Source organism: Myxine glutinosa, chromosome 9, assembly GCF_964187855.1.
Source record: "Myxine glutinosa chromosome 9, kmMyxGlut1.1, whole genome shotgun sequence".
NCBI lineage: Eukaryota > Metazoa > Chordata > Myxini > Myxiniformes > Myxinidae > Myxine > Myxine glutinosa.
Genome location: NC_136269.1, coordinates 132,330,985 through 132,353,891, shown reverse-complemented (window position 1 = coordinate 132,353,891; position 22,907 = coordinate 132,330,985). Strand labels below are relative to the sequence as shown.

Sequence of the window (22,907 nt, the reverse complement as noted above, 5' to 3'; positions counted from 1 at the left end):
CATAACTCAAAAAGTATTCAACCGAATTGCATGAAATTTGGTGGGATGATTGGTTATTATACGGGACACATTTGATTAGATTTTGGGAGCAATCGGGTCAAAGGTCAAGGTCAAGGTCACGAAAAGGTCAAAATCGTATTTTAGTACAGTACAGAACAGTAGCTGCGGCGAAGGTATGCGCTCTACCGAGTGCCCGTTCTAGTTTCCTTATGCTATAACCTTTCCAAAAATGTATAGGTTTGCTAATCTACCATGATTTTGAACGAAATATAATTTATTGACATGGTGAACCTGACTATAACATCATGTTTCTGAACAGATCTATCATGAAGCAAGTGTCAACGTGAATGAAGAAGGAACGGAAGCAAAAGCAGACACGACGATCAAAATCAAACCAATAAGCATGCCGCCATCCGTAATGATCGACAAACCGTTCCTTTTCATCATTGACGACATTGCGAGTGGAGCGCCTTTGTTCATGGGTCGCCTGAGTGACCCCCGTGAGACGTAGAAAGGTGCTATTTGGTTTCTCCACTCTCACCATTGATTGCAAGCTATGTATTGAATACTAGGCCCTTCAAAGCAGGCTGCTCCTGGATTCACCATGGCAACAATCAGGTGCAGTTATTATTTGTCAAAAATGTTTCTCACATCTAATGGAAATTGGAATAAAACTTGTGAAAAGGCTGAAGCTTTGTCGTCTTGTTTTTGTATTAATGTTTTGAAGAGAGTGTGTGGTTATCAATACATCATCACACATCATATAAGTGACAAGTTAGGTCAAATCTCCGACTGGTAAAGTACAAGGGTCACCCCAATACTGTCACCTCTCATAAAAGACAGATTAGTAACAACGACAAACTTTATTCATGCCATTATATATATATTGTTGCAGATCTCGGACGTCGGCTCTCCCCTTATCAAGGGGGGGTAGGGGGGGGTTTATCCCCTTGTCCTTTTATCTGGCCGACCTGAGTCCTGGAAGTTATACGTTCCTTCCGGTCGGTATTAGATCGGGTTATTGGTCGACCTAGTCCTAATACCTAATTCCTAACACCGGCCGTGAAGCAAGGAAATAACTCCCGCCCGAACCACGGCGTTAGTGGACACGCCGAGCGAAGCGAGCCGCGATTCGGGCCGTTAACAGGGACTAAACCCGATTATGGCGGTTCCGATCGTGCCACATTTACCAAATGAGAGAAAAGACGGATGCGATCGAATAAGAGGAAACCCAGAAAATAGGAAGAACAGATTGGCTTATTAATTATGTACAAAGAAAAAAGAGGAAACGAAAGAAATGTACAGGATAGGAAGAGGAAGAAGAAGCACACAAGGCAGCCTTAAACAGTCTTATTCTTAATACCCCGGACAAACGGGCCTGTCTCAGACACTCACACGGGGATTGTAGATGGTTGATGGTCACCAACGCGTCCAGGCTCCAGCCCAGCTCCGGTCCAACGGACGAAACCCGGCAGGCAGCTTTGCGTGTAGTGGAACGCGAACGGACAATTATATAGCGGGGGGAAGGCTGGTGTGCTGCGTACGTAATATGCGTACTATTCGCGCCAAACGCCCCCTCTCCAATGTCCTCTTAATCAGCGTGCTTCCTTGCAGTCCTCACAGTCCTCCCTTATGAACGCTCTCCCAACCAGTTCTCTTGCAATCACGACAGTCCTCTACGCGCAGTCCTCTTTAACAACGCACGTTTCCCAGTAAGTCCTTCTTTAATCAGCGCCAGCGAGTAAGTCCTTTCACAAAGCGCATATAACCACGAGTTCTTTAACCAAGCGCGCTCCCAACAAGAGTCCTCTGGTAAGTTCTTCTCAATGCGCTCTCTCCCAAAAAACCTGTGAAAGGGCTTTGCGTTCGCGCTTTTATAAGTCAAGCAGCGATCGCTACGCGAGCCCAAAAACCACGCCTATCAGGCGATCCGACCTCAGCCCTGGTTGGCTGGGCATCGCTTACCGGCCACGCCCTGATGGTGGGTTGACGTGGCCACACCTTCTTCCTGGCGCTCTGCCCCCTTTCTCGGGCCTCACCTCGTGGCTTATGGCGGCGTTTGGGCGGAAGCCCAGCGAGGTTGCGAGCAGCTAAGGCTGCTGCTGCTGGCCGAGGAGCGTACCAATTTGGGAGGGCCATGGGGCAGACTGGAGGGCGCGTAATGGCGTCGCTTGGAGAGGGAGGCTTGCAAAATGAATGGAATGAGCCTACTTCTTATTTGATTGACACAACGCAGATTCAACTATAGGAAACATGGCCTTACATATACACATACTAATGAAACAAGTGAATCCTCTTGGATTGCGCTGAGGTTTGGGCATGGAATTTCTAGGAGGAAGTATAATTTGTATGCAATGAAAGTACATGTAATATGGGATCGAGTAAGCTTCACCAGTGCGCGTGCGCGAATTTACGTCACGTCGGCAGCGAGAAGGCGTTCCCCAACACGAACCAATCAGGAACTGCCACGCCCACTTATATGATCTCAGAATTCCTGTGACAGGAATTAGCGTTACACTGGCTGGAAGTCATTCGCTAGAGGCGCTTCCTCAGCGCCAATCACCAGTGCGCGTGCGCGAATTTACGTCACGTCGGCAGCGAGAAGGCGTTCCCCAACACGAACCAATCAGGAACTGCCACGCCCACTTATATGATCTCAGAATTCCTGTGACAGGAATTAGCGTTACACTGGCTGGAAGTCAATCGCTAAAGGCGCTTCCTCAGCGCCAATAACTGAAGTCCTATGATGACCTACGTGTTGCTTGTGGCCTAACTATGGGGTGCTACCTTTAACCTTTTATTGATGTCATATTTACAAGTGTGGGTTCTCAAAACCACAACAATATATATATATATATATATATATATATATATATATGCACTACATGGCCAAAAGTATGTGGACATGTATGTGCTCGTCGAACATCTCATTCCAAAATCATGGGAATTAATATGGAGTTGGTCCGCCCCTTTGCTGCTATAACAGCCTCCACTCTTCTGGGAAGGCTTTCCACTAGATGTTGGAACATTGCTGCGGGGATTTGCTTCCATTCAGCCACAAGAGCATTAGTGAGGTCGGGCACTGATGTTGAGCGATTAAGCCTGGCTCGCAGTCGGCGTTCCAATTCATCCCAAAGGTGTTCGATGGGGTTGAGGTCAGGGCTCTGTGCAGGCCAGTCAAGTTCTTCCACACCAATCTCGGCAAACCATTTCTGTATTGACCTCGCTTTGTGCACGGGGGCATTGTCATGCTGAAACAGGAAAGGGCCTTCCCCAAACTGTTGCCACAAAGTTGGAAGCACACAATCGTCTGGATTGCATGATGTAGCATTAAGATTTCCCTTCACTGGAACTAAGGGGCCGAGCCTGAACCGCGAAAAACAGTCCCAGACCATTATTCCTCCTCCACCAAACTTTACAGTTGGTACTATGCATTGGGACAGGTAGCGTTCTCCTGGCATCCGCCAAACCCAGATTTGTCCGTCGGACTGCCAGATGGTGAAGCGTGATCCATCACTCCAGAGAACGCGTTTCCACTGTTCCAGAGTCCAATGGCGGTGAGCTTTACACCACTCCAGCCGATGCTTGGCATTGCACATGATCTCAGGCAAAAATGATCATGATCTTGTGTGCGGCTGCTCAGCCACGGAAACCCATTTCATGAAGCTCCCAACAAACAGTTGTTGTGCTGACGTTGCTTCCAGGAACAGTTTGGAACTCGGTCGTGAGTGTTGCAACTGAGTACAGACGATTTTTACACACTACGTGCTTCCGCAGTCGGCGGTCCCGTTCTATGAGCTTGTGTGGCCTACCACTTCGTGGCTGAGTTGTTGTTGCTCCTTGAAGTTTCTATTTCACAATAACAGCACTTACAATTGACCGGGGCAGCTCTAACAGGGCAAAAATTTGATGAACTGACTTGTTGGAAAGGTGGCATCCTATGCCGGTGCCACATTGAAAGTCACTGAGCTCTTCAGTACGACCCATTCTACTGCCAATGTTTGTCTATGGAGATTGCATGGCTGTCTGCTTGATTTTATATATACGTCAGCAATGGGTGTGGCTGAAATACCTGATTTTCACGAATTATAAGGGGTGTCCACATACTTTTGGCCATGTAGTGTATATATATAACGAGCTTGCTTGCTTAATGCAAGCTCCATCGCTCTCCTCAGCCAGACATGAGTACGTCTATTAAGTATGTAGTAGAACCCCTGCAGGGATTCACTGTAGTTCATATTAAGAGATATGACCAAGATCAATATGAGGGACCTATTTACTTCAAAGGAAGGGAGAAAGGGAAATGGGGGTAGGGGGAGGGAGTGGTGGGGCGGTATCCTAGTGTTGTTAAAAAAAAAAAACTCAAAAATAAATGGCCATAATATCAAGTACCCAAACGAAGATTTGACTTTTACAACCAGAATACTTAAAGAAAATGATCTTTCAGTAAAACTGTTGACATGATAATCCTTTTTTTATCTGTGAAAGTGATGAGGATGGTGTCGTCACCTCTTTTTCCAAAGAAGATGATGTTATGCTTGAAAGCACTGAAAATATTAAGTGAGGTGTGTTGGGAAAAAGGCACCCACACTTTTTTTTGACTTCTCACTGGTCAAAGTCCTGGAGGAGCCATCTGACGCTCAAAAAAAAAAAAAAAAAAAGAAACGGACAAGTCTGGTCTTCGTCAAAGCTTGAGGTCTTTTAGGATTATTGAAATTGTGTGATGTACAGTCACGTGAAAAAGTAAGTACATCCCATGTAAAGTTTTGACTTTTTCAACATATTTCAACGTACAGATATTTGATCTTCATTTCAACTATATTGATGGATAAAGGTGATATAATATAACAATCATGAAACATTTACATTTTGTAGTCCATTGTATAATTTAAATAAACATAAATGCAAATTTCGCATGTGGAAAAAGTAAGTACGTATAAATGTATATATAATATATATAAATAAATAAATAACTAGATGGTGTTCATAGAATACTTACCCTGCACATTCAACTTGGTGCGAGCTAACTCTTCTGTTTTTGAAGGTTGTTTTTTTTTTGATCCAATATGGCTGCCAGACCACGTGAGCGATGACATCATAAGTTTACATTCTCTAATATAATTGTTGTGTAGATCATGCTCAATACATTTCAAACTGATCAGACTAAGCGTTGTCCCTGTCAAATTATGACGTCATAATTAAGACACCAATGACGTTGTCGTTAACACTTATTCCCCAACTTCTTCCCCCCATTTAGCGGTTTTGGAGATAGAGGTGCAAGGTTTTTCGATTTTTCCAAGGTCACATTCCTTCCACGTACATATGACGTCATAATTATGAATAAAAAATTATACAGGAGGCACTCTTATGGTAAAATTGCATATCAATCAGACCAACAATTACTGAGAAAATGATATATTTTTTAATGCACATACGCACGTACGTATGCAAAACGTATGCCACATGTACGCAACTGAATGCCTAACCCTGACTTTCGCTTCGCAAGCGCAGGGTAAATATTCTACTATATAAGAGAGCCGTTGGTCTGTCTGTCTGTCCTTGTGTCGCCATTTTTCTCAGACATGGCTGAACGGATCTTCGTCAAACTTTCAGAGGTTCATCAGTGAGTGTCTGGGAATGTTTTAGGCCAAAAAAAATAAAAAATTTTAAGTTGGTTTTTTTAGGATAAAAAAAAAAATCGCTCTATAGTGCCTAAGCTATTTGATTCATGACAATTGTATACAAGTACACATTCGCATAAATAAATACAAAACAATCACCAGACATTTGAACACAAATATAATCAAACTATTCCAGAAGCGGTTGAAGTTGGAAGCAAAAAATTTGATTGGTCGAGATATAAAATATCATAACATTTTGTCCAACTACTGCTGAACAGACGGGTTTTTGAAAGTAACGAAAAGGGATTTGTGTTCTACAGTGTTGAAGTATAGAATCAAGTTAAAAAAAATAAAACATTTTAAATTGAGCAATAAAACATTGTCGTTGATGTAGAGTCTTTTACACCACCTTATTTAACACGTTACACAAGTTCTTCATACATAATGTTTGTGTTTTTGTTGTAATTTTTGCTACAGCTCTAAACATCAATCTTCATGATATTTTGCTAAAGTCTAAATAACCTGATCTTGATCAGGTGACCAAAGTTGTACACCAATAAGAGTGTGGTAGAGGGCACCAACACGTGACAGCAATACAACAGGCTGATAGTAATAGTGGATTTATGAACCAATCATTATTAATGTCTCAGAACTGTCTACTCTGCATTTACTCCTCCGCCTGACAATAAACTATCGGATTGGACCTTCGCAGGCAGGTGATGCATCATAAATTGTACCGTCTCCCTCGGATGAACGTTAGGCCGTGTCCCGAGCATTAGTTCGTGGACGATAAAGATCCCACAGTGGTTCTTCGCTAAGAGTTGGCGAGTTATCATCCACACCAGGGGTCGGCAACCTTAGGCACGCGTGCCACCATTGGCACGCGGCAGCGTAATCATTGGCACACTGGCGAAAGCAGTGCCCTCTCCGCTGCATGCCAAATCACTTCTTGAACAGCCATTGGCTGTTGCGCGTGTTGCACACTTGCACTATAATAGTATTCCGGTGTGATTGTGCAGGGTGATGAGGTAGATGGATCAGAGCAGAGTCACCATTCCAATTCCAAATTCTTTCACTGGAATAATAATCAAAGATGCACAACATGAGATGCCGGCCTGGCGCATTCAAACACAATATTCGCGGCAACAGGATGTGCTGTAAGAACAGTGGTGTTGTTCACAGCAGATGGTCCGAGGCTGCATCTCCACTCATTATTATTATTCGGACTGGTTTCTGAGTTTTAATATTAATCTCATCATTATTCTGAATTGTATAATAATCGCAGATATAAAACAGGAGATGCAGGCTTGGTGCCTTCCGATACGCCGTTCATGGCAACCTGAGGTGCTGTAAGAGCAACTGTTGTTAACATCCGGTGGTCAGCGGTTGCATCTCCACTCTTTATCATTCAGGCTGCCTTCTGCGTTTTAATATTAATCTCGTCATTATTTTGAGTTTTTTTTATGGGGTGGTAGTAATGAAAATGGGGGTAGTAGTTTTTCTCGTAACACGCGGCCTGTCTTATTTAGTTTGATTGACGGTACGGCCTCCCGGCTCCCGCTCACATTTACCACAGGAATTGCAGTGAAGCGGTTCAGGTTCGGTAAAAAAAAACACCTTTAGAGGCCATTTTTCCCCGCAAGCGGGGGTTGGCCTTTTTCTGGGACCGTGGTTGTTGTTGTTTTTTGGTCCCCTTTTTGAAGCAATGTTTTACGGCCGGATGCCCTTCCTGCCGCCAACCCTGTTTGTCGCCTTTTTACGACACACAGGGAATTACCAGTGAACTGGTACTCAAGGTTCGGTAGATGTTCGGTAAATGTTTCTTTAAAATGTTGTTGCAATGCATATGGCCTATATGGATGGAATAAAATTCCATGTCTGTTGGAAATATTTTTTTGATGTGGTGTCATAATTAAACTTAATGTTGAACTTAATGTTGATATGGCACACGAATTAACAAGAACATTTCAAACTGGCACTTCATGTCAAAAAGGTTGCCGACCCCTGATCCACACCCTGGAACAAATTCCAAATTCCTGCCCATATCACTCTCAGTCGAACTCCAGGACAAAAATTCGCCTCCGCAGACCCCACAAGATGGACTGTTAACGAATAGGTGGTGGTGGTAGCAATAGTAGTAGTAGTAGTAGTAGTAGTAGTAGTAGTAGTAGTAGTAGTAGTAGTAGTAGTAGTAGTAGTATTTCTTTACCAAGCTGCCCCTATCTGGAGAGAATCCATATCATGAACATAGTAAAGTGTTATCAGGTGATGTTTATACAAAAGGTCAGGGGGGCAAGCGCAAGAGATTAGAATATGCTAAATCAACAGGATGATTGGACATTGTAACATTCTGTTCAAATGCGTCAACAGAACTTTCACTGAGAAATTGCCTTCTGCACAAAACGTATTCAGCACATCACAAATCCTGGCAGTTACTGTGTTACTATCATTTGCAATGGGGGAAGGATTGAAAATGGTGGAATACCTGCACAAACATACCTGGAAATGTGTAACCAACACTTTCACTAGGTATGGAATAGCATGCACAGGATTATTTCCATGTAAAGGTTTTCCCGAAACAGGGTATAACTAGAACGGCACTCAGTAGACAGCATACCTCCACCTGGTTGACCATATCACTCAATGGTGAAGAATCACTTAAAAAAATTCTACTAGCTGGTTCCAGATCCGGATCTTCACCAAAATTGAATCGATTCTTCCTTGTCAGAGACACAACCTGTCCAACAAGTTTCATCCAAATCCATCCATAACTTTTTCACATATTCTGCTATGTATCGTTTTTGGCCCGATCTTCCAATTGGGAAGAATCACTTAAAAAAATTAAATAATTCTCATATCCGAATCCATATTCAGATCTTCACCAAAATCGAATCTATTTGTCCTTGTCACACACACAACCGGTCCAACAAATTTCGTCCAAATCCGTCCACAACTTGAGATATCCCGCTATGTATCGTTTTGGCCCTATCTCCCAATTGTGAAGAATCACTTAAAAATTCTAGTAGCCGGATCCGAATCCGGATGTTCACCAAAATCTAATCATTTCGTCCTTGTCACATTCGAGACATCTCTGCCAAATTTCGTCCGAATCCGTCCACAACTTTTTGAGATATTTTGTTCACAAACGGACAGACAAACAAACAGACAGACAGACACTGGTGAAAACATAACCTCCATCCACCTATGGTGGCGGAGGTAAAAATGAAGATACTGTATAATAAATAATTAATTAAATTAAAAAGATATCGCCAAATGGGGATTGTATGCTCTATGACAAACTAATGGGAGGCAAGATAATAAGAATAGAAAATATACTAGAGATGTATAACATGGCATGAAGGGAACATCAAAAGAAGAAAACTGCAACGCAATCGGTAGAGAGCACACCTCCGCCAGGTTGAACAGTTTATGTTTTGTATCAACTGATAGGGCGGATCTGGATCCGGACCTGAACCAAAATCGAATTGGCTTGTTTTCGTCACATAAGCAACTCATCCACCTAGTTTTGGCTTAATCCATACACAACTTTTTGAGATATCGTGAATATTGAGGATGTTAAGAATTTCACCTAAGTTGTTGACTTTTGGCCTATGTTTACCTTTTGACCTCAAAATCAATAGGCTTCTTGCTCATGACCAACTGTACCATTTGGTGAAGTTTCTTGAAGATCGTTTTTTGCTCCATTTCTTAATGGTGAAGAATCAATTATAAAAATTTAAAAAATTATTGTATCCGGATCCGGATCAAATCACCAAAATCGAATCAATTCATACACCCAACCTGTCCACCAAATCTCGTCTGAATCCATCCTCAACCCCGTTCGCAGACAAAGAAAGAAAGACCATGCAGAGCAGGATAATTGAAAGATCTCTAAAACAAATATTACCTTAAACGAATTGGTGGTTGAATTCAATGACCAAACATCCTCTTCAAATTTCAAGTCAATTGGATGAAAATTAACAATTTCAGAAATTTGGCCTATCTTGACCTTTAGACCTCAAAAATTATTGGTGGTTGAATTCAGTGACCTGATATGCAAATCCTCTTCAAAATTTCAAGTCAATCAGTTGAAAATTGAGCATTTTAGAAACCACCTAAGTTGTTGACCTTTGGCCTATGTTGACCTTTTGGCCTATGTTGACCTTTTGGCCTATGTTGAGCCTTTTGACCTCAAATGAATAGGCTTCTTGCTTATGACCAACTTCGCCATTTGATGAAGATTTGTTTAAATTTGTGACCTGGAGATTTGTTTAAAATCGTGATTGTGACATACAAACATAAATAGCACACGTGACCAACCAATATACTTGAAAAATCTTTGATTTTCACACGTAACAATTGGTGGTTGAATTCAGTGACCTGATGTGAAAATCCTGTACAAATTCCAAGTCAATCAGATGAAAATTGAGCATCTTAGAAACTTCACCTTAGTTGTTGACCTTTGGCCTTTGATGACCACAAAAATAATTGGTGGTTGAATTCAATGACCATACATGCAAATCCTCTTAAAATTTCAGGTTAATAGGACGAAAATGGACAATTTTATAAATCTAGCCTATGTTGACCCTTTGGCCTATGTTGACTTCAAAAATAATTGGTGGTTGAATTCATGAACATGATTCGCAAGTTCTCTTTAAATTTCAAGTCAATCAGATGAAAATTTACGATGTTAGAAATTTCACCTAAGGTGTTGACCTTTGGCCTATGTTGACCTTTTGACGTCAAAATCAATAGGTTTCTTGCTTATGTCCAACTGCACCATTTGGTGACGTTTCGTGAAGATTAGTTTAAAATTGTGACAAATAGGTGATGAACATACAAACAGACTGATGGGTGAAAACATAACCTCCACCACCTCCTTTGGTGACCAGGTATGCAAGGAAATAGGAAATTGTTCACCTTTGGCGGCAGAGGTAATAATCATGTGGACAATTGCAGTATGCAGGTAGGTATACAGTACAATGATTTGGGAGATTTTTGTGGTGTCGTCACTTGTAGCTGATGATAATGTTTGAGTACATACCCTTTGCATAGCGTTGCCAAATAGTCAGGGCCCTTCGGGATATTTTGGTTCAAATTCTTCCAAAAGCATCAAATTTGACGCAGATGTTGCCCATGCCATACTCTTTCGATTTTTGACGGGTGCCAAGATCCGGGGACCATACCGGTCCATCCCGCCATGTCACCTGACCTATGACGTCATAATTAGGATATGCATCCAATCACATGGCGTACTATAAGTGGTCAAAGTTCAAAATGAATCGATCGAAAAATGAAGGCAGGGATCCATTTTTAAGGTTTTCATAAAATCTAATATGGCCGCCAGGTCACATGACCTATGACGTCATATTTATGACATGTATACAATCATGTATACATGAACCCGGATCATGATCGCACAAAAATTAAACACAAGGATATGGCATACAGCTCATAAAACATCAAAATCCGTACCTTTGTAATTAGACTGATGAACTGCATATGCCTGAAAATTAGGAAATAGACATGTAAATATTTCCTCTAATTGTCAAAAATAAGGTCGGAGTTCGATTACCCAACCCAGAAACATAAAATGGTGAACCTCGCGTAAATCTTGACAAAAAACTCAAAAACCGACATGTTTGACTCAAAAATGACCTTGAAGATGACCTTGACCTCGAATCATCAAAATAACATCATAATTGGATTCCTCGACCTCGAAAATCCCTGAAAAGTGGTGGAAAAGTGGAAAAGTGAAAAAATTACAGGTTGCTTCTGACAATCCAGATTTGATCTGCTTAACAGAGACTTTCCTCCTTCAAGATGTCTCTGATTCCTCAATATCTCTTCCTGGTTACTCCCTCTTCCGGTATGATAGACCTGAGCCTCGTCCTGGTGGTGGGGTGGCTATCTTTATCAAAAACTCTCTTCCTCATTCTCCTTGCACTGCCCTCTCTCCTCCTCACCCCCAGGAGTACCTCTGGCTACGGGTTCCTCTCCGCTCCCACCTTTTGTTCATATGTGTTCTGTACCGTCCCCCAAACAGTGATGACTCAATTTACATTTCATTTTCTGACAACATGGACCACCTTCTATCCACTCATCCCAACTCTCTCTTCCTCATATGTGGTGACTTCAACTGTCATCATGCCACCTGGTTGGGTGTGGGTTCCTCTCTCACCAGTCATGGAACCTCAGCAAAGGACTTCTGTGACTCACTGGGATTGACGCAATCTGTCAATTTCCCGACCCGGATCTCAGCCAATGGAGTTTCTTCTCTTCTAGTTTCTTCTAGTTTGTTATGACAAACTTCCCTGCTAATGTCTGCTGCTCTTCTTCTGCTCCAATCGGTTCTTCTGATCATGTGCTTGTCAAAGTGGACATCTCTCTGGCCATTCTCAGAGAGCCTCCTCAGCGTCGAAGAGTCTGGCATTTCACTCAGGCCGACTGGGACGGGCTTCAAGCAGCCATCAATCGTCTGGATTGGTCTCCCATCTCCACTGCCTCTGACATCAATTCTTCCTGGGAATTCTTCCAAAGCAAACTGATCTCTCTCATGCACAGATTTATCCCATCTCGTCTTCAGTTGTCTTACCCTTCCTCCCGTCCATGGTACACCGAATCTTGTGGTGAGGCAGTTGCCCTGAAACAACTTACCTTTACCTCTTGGAAGGCTAATCCAACTGAAGGCAATCTCAGTTCCTTCCACCAAGCTCGGAACAAGTGTGTGTCTACCCTCAGGAGTGCCAGGAAGCACTATCTCTCCTCACTCAAGAACGAACTCTCAAACCTGTCTCCTTCCTCCAAATCATGGTGGCGTCTGGTCAAATCCGTTTCTGGTGTTTGTTCCCCCTCCATCCCCTCCCTTACCTCAAATGGCCACACAGTTGACATCGCACGTGACAAAGCCGAATGCCTCAACTCTGTGTTTGCCTCAAAATCTTTAGTCCCAAACCCATCTCTCTCTGTTCCCACCTTTCCCAGTCGAACCCAACTGCTCCTGGACTCTGTGTCCTTCTCTCCTGACAAGGTGGAGGAGTTTTTGTCTAACCTCGACTCTGATTCTGCAACTGGACCAGACGGCATCAGCCCACGGGTCCTAAAATCCTGCTCTGCCGCTCTATCTCACCCTCTCTCTGTTCTTTTCACCCTATCTTTTGCTCAAGGTCATCTGCCAGCATCCTGGAAATCAGCAAACATTACCGCTTTACACAAAAAAGGTGCAAAAACAGATCCTTTTAACTACAGACCAATCAGCCTGCTCCCAATTATCAGCAAAGTCATGGAATCCATCATTGCTTCGGATATGAAATCTTTCCTCTTCTCCAATGGCTTGATCTCTGATCATCAATTTGGATTCAGACCAGGTCACTCTACTCTGGACATGCTGCTTCTCCTGTCTCAACAATGGATGGAGGTCCTCAATGCCAAACAGGAAATCAGAGCTGTCTCCCTCGACATATCACGTGCCTTCGATACGGTCTGGCACCCAGCTCTGCTCACCAAACTCTACTCCTATGGTATCCATGGAAATCTCCATGCATGGCTTGCGGACTTCCTCTCTGGTCGTAGTCAACGTGTGGCCCTGAATGGATTTCTCTCATCTCCCCTTCCTGTTCAGGCTGGAGTTCCCCAAGGCAGTGTGCTGGGCCCTGTGCTTTTTCTGGTCTTTATCAATGATCTCTCCGACTCTCTGGAAAATCCTCTCTATCTCTTTGCTGATGACTCCACTCTCTGCCGCTCCATTCCTCTTCCCTCACATCGGCAGTCTGCAGCCTCCTCACTCTCTGAAGACCTGGACAAAATCACAGACTGGTCAAACAAGTGGAACATGTCTTTCAATCCTGACAAATCTCACACTCTTACTATGTCTCTCCGAAAAGATCGACTGGACAACCCTCCCATCTACTTTCTCAACAATCCTCTCCAAGAAGTTCTGTCGCTGAAGCTTTTGGGTCTCACTATCTGCCATGATCTTTCTTGGGAAAACCACATTTCCAAGCTGGCCTGCAAAGCCAGTCGCCGACTGGGCATCCTCCGTCGTGCGAAGTCCTTCCTTGGCACACCTGAGCTCCTCACCACGTACAAGGCTTTCATCCGCAGCTCAATGGAATACTGCTCTCCCCTCTGGGCTGGTGCTCCTGCCTCACACCTAGCTCGTCTTCACGCTGTTGAAAGCAAAGCATTCAGAATCATTGGAATCTCCCGTGATGAAGCTAACTCCAAGGGCCTCTCACTCACTCACCGCAGGCAGGTTGGTGGTCTTTCCGTCTTCTACCGACTCCTCTCCGGCCTTGCTCCCCCAGCTCTCTCTGTGCTCCGTCCCCCAAATATTCCTACAGGTCGCACAAGATCTGCCAGCAAGCCTCTGATGGTAAACTGCCGAAATCTCGGCTCTCTGCTCACCTTCACTCCTCTTTTCTCCCGCCTCTGGAACAAACTCCCACACTCCCTTCAATCCCACTCCTCCCTCCAGGTCTTTAAAACAGCTGTTCACCACCATCTCTTATCTTCCCCCATCCAAAACCTTGATCTTTTCTACCCCCACTAATTCACCCCAGATCCACCTTGTTTGTAATTCCAACTTCTTTCCTGGTAGTCCTGGCAGTGTCCATATGTTTTATGCCTCTCCCACCCCCTTTCCCATGCCTCCCCCCCAAAGCCCTCTCCCTCCCACAGATCTCTCGATGTCTCCATGTCTCTCGGTTCCTGCTCTAAAATGTTGTGTTTGTGTCCTTCCCCCTCTCTCCCCATCTTGTCTACCGCTCCCGATGTTATTTGTTCTATGTGTCGGTTTGTCGGTTATGTGTCGGTTTGTCTTTCTGTGTGATAAATGTTCGCTCTTTCACGAGCCTCGATCTTGTATACAAAAAAAAAGAAAAAAAAAAAAAAAAAAAAAAGTGGTATCATACATGATTCCAACCCTTTTGGTTATTTAACTGATTTTCCTCTAATCCGGGTGGCGGCCATTTAGTATTTCGCCAATATGGGGCCCCTGGGGGGGGGGGGGCGCCCGTCAAAAATCGAAAGAGTATGGCATGGGCAACATCTGGGCCAAATTTGGTGCTTTTGGAAGAATTTGAACCAAACGGCCCCAAAATATCCCTAAGGGCCCTGACTAAAAGGATTATGTTATGCGGTTTAGCATTGCCTTATTAGCAGGTCAGGAATTAGGAAATTTGGCGGAAGAGCTCCGGAGTATAATGGACTACTCTTTGGGAAGGACACCAAAAGATCCTAAAAGGTCCGTTAGCAGCAACTTCTGGAAGAATGAATATCAGTTGAACATCTCATCTGACGGACACCGCGTTGACGTAACGCCCTGCCTGTGAAACACGGTGACAGGTTATAGGCGGGTCGGGAACCAGATACGGGAAAATACGGGACTTACAAAATGACCTAATCTGCCACAGAATGCTCAGCACGCATGTGCAGAAACCCATAGCAACAAGGTTCATCAGGATGGCCGAACATATATCGTGTGTGAAGATAAGGAATGTAACATAAAATGGCTCACAAAGCTTGTAAAAGAAGCCGAAAATACTTGGAAAGGTACTTGAGAGAAATGGGTGTGCCTCAGCACAACAAAAGATTTGGAGAACTTTCTGATCAACTCACCCAAAAACTTGATATCGTGCAGCCCATACTGCAAAGACTCCAGGTGATGTGGGCCCGTGCGAGGCCTGTGGGCGGGCATGTTCTACCCGACCTCCCTGATCATCCCTACCAGTGAGTGGACTTTGAACCTTGTGGGACTAACTCGTGTGAACATGGCAGGCTTGTTGCTTTATGTAATGGGCCTCCTCAATCAATACCAACATTCAGGCAAACTTCCCAGAGGGAGACACCATATCTGGTTTGGATGCTTAAAACCGATGGGAAGGTCATATCTGGGGCTTGTCAATGCACAATGTAAGTTAAAAATGATGATGTTTACTATAAATCACGTTTGGGAGGAGGGGTGGTGGGAATTATTTGGGCTTTGAAGCTGTTATAAATATACATTTTTGTTTGGTTCCAGTCACAAGAGAAACTAGAAAGCATCTGAAAATGTAAAGCCCGTCCGCATCCGTTTGTACTAAGACGTCCTCTTCTTCTTCTTCTACACTCCAGATGCTCAAAATAAGGAAACCAGTTTTAAAAAAATAAAAAATTAAAATTGATGATTTTATGCAGCCTTGACCTTTAGATCTAAAAAAAAATCAGCTTCTAGCTTTTGATTGGTAAACCAATTTTGTGACCCAATATGCAAAATCTTAAACTTTCAGGTCAATTGGACGAAAATTGACAATTTTATGCAACCTTGAACTTTGACCTTTTGATCCAAAACAAAACAAAACAATCTATCCTTGTGATCAGTGAACCAATTCAGTGACCCGATATGCAAATCGTTTAAATTTCAGGTCAATCGGCTGAAAATTGGTGATTTTACGCAAAGTCGACCTTTGACCTCGGCTTGTAGCTTTTGATTGGTGAACCAATTCAGTGACCCAATATGCAAATTCTTTAGATTTCAGTCCAGTTGGGTGAAAACTGAGTTTTTTTGTTGTTGTTTTTGTATACAAGATCGAGGCTCGTGTAAGAGCTAACATTAATCACACAAAAAACAAACTGACACATAAAACATAAGATAAAGGGAGCGGGAGACAAGATGGGAAGAGAGAGGGAAGCACACAAGTGCAACATTTGAGAGCAGGGACATCGGGAGATCTGTGGGAGGGAGAGGGCTTGGTGGGAGGAGGCACGGGAAGGGGGGGGGGGGGGTGGGAGAGGTATAAAACACTGACACTGCTAGGACTTCCAGGAAAGCAGTCGGAATTTCAAAAAAGTGCATCTGGGGTGAATTAACGGGGGTGACCTTTGACGATATTTGTGATGTTGACATTTGACCTTTTGGCCAAATTATTTAATTTGCCTTGTCCATATTCTCATAACTAGGGCATGCCCGTACTATATATATGCCCGTACTATATATCTATCTAAAATTATATCCCCCCCCTCTATTTACATGAAATGGTTTGGTTCATTCGCAACGCCAAAGCGAACGGCGAACGGCTTGCGAGTACAGTGACAACCCCCCCCCTCTATTTACATGAATGGTTTGGTCCATTCGCAACGACCACAGAACCCCCCCCTCTATTTACATGCAATGGTTTGGTCCAAAGCGAACGGCTTCCGGAGTTTGGTAAAGCAATCGCCATCGCGTGCACAAACGCGTGGTTGCCCGTTCCTTGCCAAAAAAAAAAAAAAACGCTACCCGTACGCTCTACCCCGCCCGTACGCCCGTAAACAAAAAATACAACGCTCTTCGCTTCCGCCCTTCGCTCTGACTGAATTGGGAGAAATAATGCGCATAAGAAATCGAATTACGTACCGTAATGGCGGTCAGCTCGTAACGCGCTCAGCTCCGCTCGTCTCACATCGGCCACGCCTACGCAACAAAGCGTTCTGTGATTGGCTGCCGGAAAGCGTGCTGCCGGACAGTCTTCACTGTCCGGAAGTTCGCAAATCGCAGTTAGGATGAATCGTTTTAATTTAATCGCAGTTTGAATTCGTTTTAAAACATAGTTTAACGGCAACATAGTTTTCCAACGTGAAATAAATGAATACGCTGTCAAATGTGCCGTCCGAGGCAGAGTCTGATCGCCACGTTCGGCACACGTGATAGCTCGCTGCTCTCTGATTGGTTGAATCGTTGTTTGGACATAGCTCGGTAGGTACTTGTCCGATTAATTTCAAACCTTGAAAAGGCACATCCTCGGGTCCCCAGCAATATACCTGGCAAGTTTCAAGTATATCGGACCCGTGGTTGTCGAGAAACAGCGGTCACAGACACACAGACACACAGACAGACACACAGAGATTGCTGGAATTATAGATAGATAAAGCTGTCTCCACATCCGTGGCCTTGTTGTCCTCACCTCATTAGGCCTATTTGAAAAGTGCTGTCCATCGCTGTCTCACGTACGCCCATGGACATCCACGATGTCTTCTATCCATGCTGATTCGTCCCCATTCTGCCTCACTCTACAAAAAATAGCTGCAGTATGCGTACAAAGTGCTGAGACTTGAGGCCTTCATACCTAGAGAATCTGTAGGTATTTTTCACATAATCTTTGATTCTATTTGGTGGTTGTCGGAGCTTTAAACTTTGTTGGATCGGACGAAACGTAATTTTATAAAATGCTTTCCTGCCAGTTCAGAACTTGGGGTGTACAGTAAGGAATTTGACCAACTACCTCCCACTATACTAGCAGCATCAGTTACTTAGGTGTGTGTGTGTGTGTGTGTGTGTGTGTGTGTGTGTGTGTGTGTGTGTGTGTGTGTGTGTGTGTGTGTGTGTGTGTGTGTGTGTGTGTGTGTGGCATGTAACCTGTGTTGAGCAGAATGCACGTGCGCACACTACGAGGTAAACATGGCCATTCCCAGGTGCATGCTGCTGCTGTAATGACCGAGTGCCAATAAACAGGCCACACGTCTCTCACCAAGCCTCGTTGTCTGTCTGTCTGTCTGTATGTATGCATCCACTTGATCGAGCGAGGGCATTACGAAAGGGATGCTTACAGGAGCTGAAATGGGTTCAGGTAAAGGTGGGCAGGGGGTGGGGGGCACGCAAAAGATAAAGACGCGAAACATTTATTTCCTTACAATTTTTCATCATACAATATTCGATGAAACCGATTTGCTGTACGATTGATCGCTGGCAAAGCTCTGAGCACAAAGCATGCAGTTTGCATAGAGGTAGACATGTCTGCACCATTGTTAAACACAGAACACACAATGCTAATCACGTCCTCAACTGTTTACGGGTTCCACATCACATGCATTTTGTAATCAATCATCATACACCTTGCATATGTATTACCCACCACGCACAGCGCGAAGCAGGGGTTGTGTTTTTGTTTTATACAAGATCGAGGCTCGTGTAAGAGCTAACATTTATGACAGAAAAAAAAAAACGGACACAAGACAAAACAAAGGGAGCGGGAAACAAGATGGGAAGAGAGGGGGAAGCACACAAGCACAACATTTGAGAGCAGGGACATCGGGAGATCTGTGGGAGGGAGAGGGCTTGGGGGGCAGAAGCGTGGGAAGGGGTGGGGTGGGGGGTGGGAGAGGAAAAAGCACATGGACACTGCTAGGATTTCCAGGACGGAATTTCAAAAAAGTGGATCTAGGGTGAATTAACGGGGGTAGAAAAGATCAAGGTTTTGGATGGGGGAAGACAAGAGATGGTGGTGAACAGCTGTTTTAAAGACCTGGAGGGATGAGTGGGATTGAAGAGAGTGAGGGAGTTTGTTCCAGAGGTGGGAGTAAAGAGGAAAATGAAGGAGTGAAGAGGTTAACCAATTGGTTCACTCTCTGTCAGTCTGTGATCAAAGAACTACTTAATTTCAATTGAATCATATATTTTGTACACTGCAGAACACGAACCTGCAGCTTAGAGGTATTTTGGCTCCGAATTTGGCAAATTGTACGCAGTCTTGTCCGGATCGCACATGCACAGCGAGAAACTTTTTAAAGTCTGTCTGGCAGTCAAACTAAACTGAAAATGATTCCAAACAAGAAACCTGTGGCTTTTATGGACATCATGTCAAACATGACATGCTGTAAGCCAAAACAATATATAGCATGATATTCAAAAAGTTGTGGACGGATTATGATGAAACGTGGTGGATGAGTTGGGTAGGTGACAAAAACAAGCCGATTCGATTTCGCTTCACTGTGTGGATGCAGATCCGGCATATTATTGGGATACAAGATGTAAACTCTTCAGCCTGGTGGAGAAATGCGCTCTTCCGAGCTGGTGGCAGTGGTGTGGTGTACATCAAAAACACCCTATCCAATCGTCTCTTGTCTGTAGCCTGGTGTTGGCTTAGCGGTTAGGGTGCCGGCTTGGGATCCTAGGATCCTGGGTTCAAATCTTAGCGGTTAGGGTGCCGGCTTGGGATCCTAGGATCCTGGGTTTGAATCCCGGTTGATCGCTGAATTAACGCCAGGCGCAGCCTGTCATCCTTTCAAGGTCGGCAAATTGAGTACCAGTTCACTGGTAATTCCCTGTGTGTCGCAAGAGGCGACTAACAGGGTTGGCGGCAGGAAGGGCATCCGGCCATTAAAAAAAAAACATTGCTTCAAAAAGGGGACCACGGTGCCCGAAAAAGGCCAACCCCTGCTCTACGGAGAAAAATGGCCTCTAAAGGCGGTTCAATTGTCTCTTGTCTGCCATCCCCACCCTGCTCGCCAAAATCCCGATGTAATATCGCTGGATCTGTGTCCATCTCTGTCTTATTTATGTACATTGTGGGACTCATTCCTCTCCTTCTACCCCAAATCTCTTCCAAATCTGCAGTGACTTCACCAACACCATTCTAACTCGCTTGGCCTCGGTTCACACATGGCTGTCCAGAGTGCCGCAGCCAAGGCTTTTGTGACATTTCTGGGCCTATCCAATCTGTTGGATTCCCAACTATGTCTACCAATGGCTCCCAACTCTCTCCTTGACTTGATCATGTCCAACTTCTCTACTGATTCTTAGATCATGTACTCTTAACGGTGTCCATCTCTCTGGCGGTCTTCAGGAAACAACTGAGGCACCACCATTTTGTCAACAGGGTCTATCCTGAAGTCCACCATTTTGTCTACCACCTGGTGAACTATCCACTTCTGGATTTAAAATTATAGAGTCCCAGAGACTTGTACCTCAATAAAATATTCTCTCTCCATTGCTCATACGTCTGACAGCGGGCAAACTTCCCTCCTGCCAAGATTAGGTGGAGAAAATCCCTGCCATGCACTACTCCTGGTCCTAATGACATCATTGCTTTCTTCCTCAAAACAAAAGTGTTTATCTGTTCTGTCCACTCTTCTTTTTATGCCATTTTCCAGGTTGTTCTCCGATGGCAGAATTGCCAACTTGACCCATTTCACCAGAATGGTGCCAAAACAAAGCCTCTCAGTCAGCATTCTCCCCATCATATGAAAATGGAATCAAGCATTACAATCGATCTCAAGATTAATATCTTCTGCATTTCTGACTTCCGATCGACAATCTGACTTCTGCCTAAGTCATTCGACCTTGCGCATGCTGTTTCTTCAACGTCAATGATGGACGCTCTCAAACAAGCCAGAACTACCTCTATTGGCAATCGTATGGTCATTTGATGATCCGTCTCCTGCCCTGATTTCCATAATGGAGGGTAAGAGGGGGAAGGAGGAGAGTGGGAGGTTGAGGGAGGGGAAGGGAAAGGGGGGCGGGGGGGAGGGGATATTCTGAATATATGTTTTTGGGGAGGAGGCTTTGACAAGCCTCTCTGCTTGGAGGGGAGGGGGGGGAAGAAGGGAAGGGAAGGACAAATTTACCCATTTAAAGAGTGCTTTAACCTCAGCTTTGCCCAGATAAAAAAGGAATTTGTAATACCCTCTGCCACCACCACAAGGTGGTGCGACGTGGTACACATTTACATAGAGAATTTACACCCCCTCCCAACCCCACACCCCCGCATTTGGCAAAGGCCACATAGCCTATGTTACTCCTCCCTCCCCTCTGCCCAGCCCCTCCCCCCCGGCACACACACACACACACACACACACACACACACACACACACACACACACAATCGTATTTGTACCTCGAATTTGGAGTCTGTAACTTAACTGATGTGGCCGTGCATAAGGAACAAAGTCACAGAGCGTGAGAGAGAGGGAGAGAGAGAGAAAGGGGAGGCGGGGGGAGAGAGAGAAGGGGGCGAGTGAGGGGGAGAGAAAGGGGGGGGGGGCGAGAGAGCGAGAGAGGGATTGAGAGAGAGTGAGTGGCCTTTATAAATGTACACTCTGGGGGGAGGGGGCTGGGGGGAGAGCCAACTCTATTTTATATTAAAAAAATTGTTATAACTATATTACCAAAAACACCAAAACATGCAGAAATAACTACAAATCAGCGTGTCCCTACACTTTCTTTAAATAATCCAGAGTTCTGGCCAAACTTTCACAAAGCTTCTTACACCGAGAAATGTCAATATTGTCCCATTCATGTTTTAAAGTTGATCAGAATTTGTAAATTTCTTTCCAATAGGTTTGTGTTGAATATAGGCCCAAAGATTCTCTATGGGGTTCAAATTGAGACTCTGACCAGGCAAGAACATAAATCTCAGGGACTTTTTCTCCAACCACTTTTTGGTGGTTTTTGCATCTTGTTGAAAAATAACTTCTTTGATTTTCTCTCCAAAAATAACTTTTGGCGATTGGGAAATAATGCTTTCTCTAATATTTCTGGTAAATTCCTTAGCAGTAATTGCAGGTTCACACCTTATCATCTCACCAACACCAGCAGACAAAAATGCACCCCAGACCATGATTCCACCTCCCCCATGCTTCACAGGTGTTGAAATGCACTCAGGGTTGAATCTCTCACCAGATCTGCAAAGGCAACGTTCTGGGGCATCACTGCAAAGCCGAAATCTTGATTCTTCGCTTCCCAGAACTCTCTGAAACCAGTCTGAATCACAGCTCCCATATTCGGCCAAAAAGTGCAATCTGTCCATGGAAATCTTCACGCCACTGCATACAATGACATTCTAGAGTCTAGACGAATGTGTGCTTCCAACTTTGTGGCAACAGTTTGGGGAAGGCCCTTTCCTGTTTCAGCATGACAATGCCCCCGTGCACAAAGCGAAGTCCATACAGAAATGGTTTGTCGAGATCGATGTGGAAGGACTTCACTGGCCTGCACAGAGCCCTGACCTCAACCCCATCGAACACCTTTGGGATGAATTGGAACGCCGACTGCCAGCCAGGCCTAATCACCCAAAATCAGTGCCCAACCTCACGAATGCTCTTGTGGCTGAATGGAAGCAAATCCCCGCAGCAATGTTCCAACATCTAGTGGAAAGCCTTCACAGAAGAGTGGAGGCTGATATAGCAGCAAAGGGGGAACCAACTCCATATTAATGCCCATGATTTTGGAATGAGATGTTCGACGAGCACATAAGGGTGTGATGTTCAGGTGTCCACATACGTTTGGCCATGTTGTGTATCTTGCCCCCTATATGAAACCAAGCAATTCAATTTTTAATATCCCCATAAACATGAAACTTTTCTTTGGAGGGATTTCTAAATTGAAACACAAAAAACATGACTGACACTACCTGCACAAGACATAAATTAGAGCAATTTAGGCACTACATATGCACTAAACAGTCAAAAACCATGACAACACCCTAAAAATGCATTGCAGATCTTTAAAAGTGTACTTCGAACAGTAAACAAAAAATGAGCTTTTTTGTGACA

General features: G+C 44.2%; 1 protein-coding gene and 1 long non-coding RNA gene across 4 annotated transcripts in view; one reads left to right on the top strand and one right to left on the bottom strand.

Annotated features, from left to right (window-relative positions):
* The window catches only part of LOC137434911 (alpha-1-antitrypsin homolog), a 49,762-nt gene extending 49,071 nt beyond the window's left edge, over window positions 1-691 (top strand). For all 3 annotated transcript variants that reach the window (XM_068128126.2, XM_068128127.2, XM_068128125.2), the window contains exon 5: window positions 320-691. In XM_068128126.2, coding sequence (XP_067984227.2) covers window positions 320-511 — 192 coding nt within the window. In that variant the 3' untranslated portion in view covers window positions 512-691. The remainder of the gene's footprint in view (window positions 1-319) is intronic.
* Window positions 692-5,403: 4,712 nt separating this feature from the next.
* Window positions 5,404-17,061, bottom strand: LOC144893674 (uncharacterized). Its single transcript, XR_013624613.1, has 2 exons — window positions 16,996-17,061; window positions 5,404-6,696 (listed from the first exon to the last, which is right to left on the bottom strand). It is a non-coding gene; the product is annotated as an uncharacterized LOC144893674 (long non-coding RNA).
* Window positions 17,062-22,907: the final 5,846 nt, after the last annotated feature.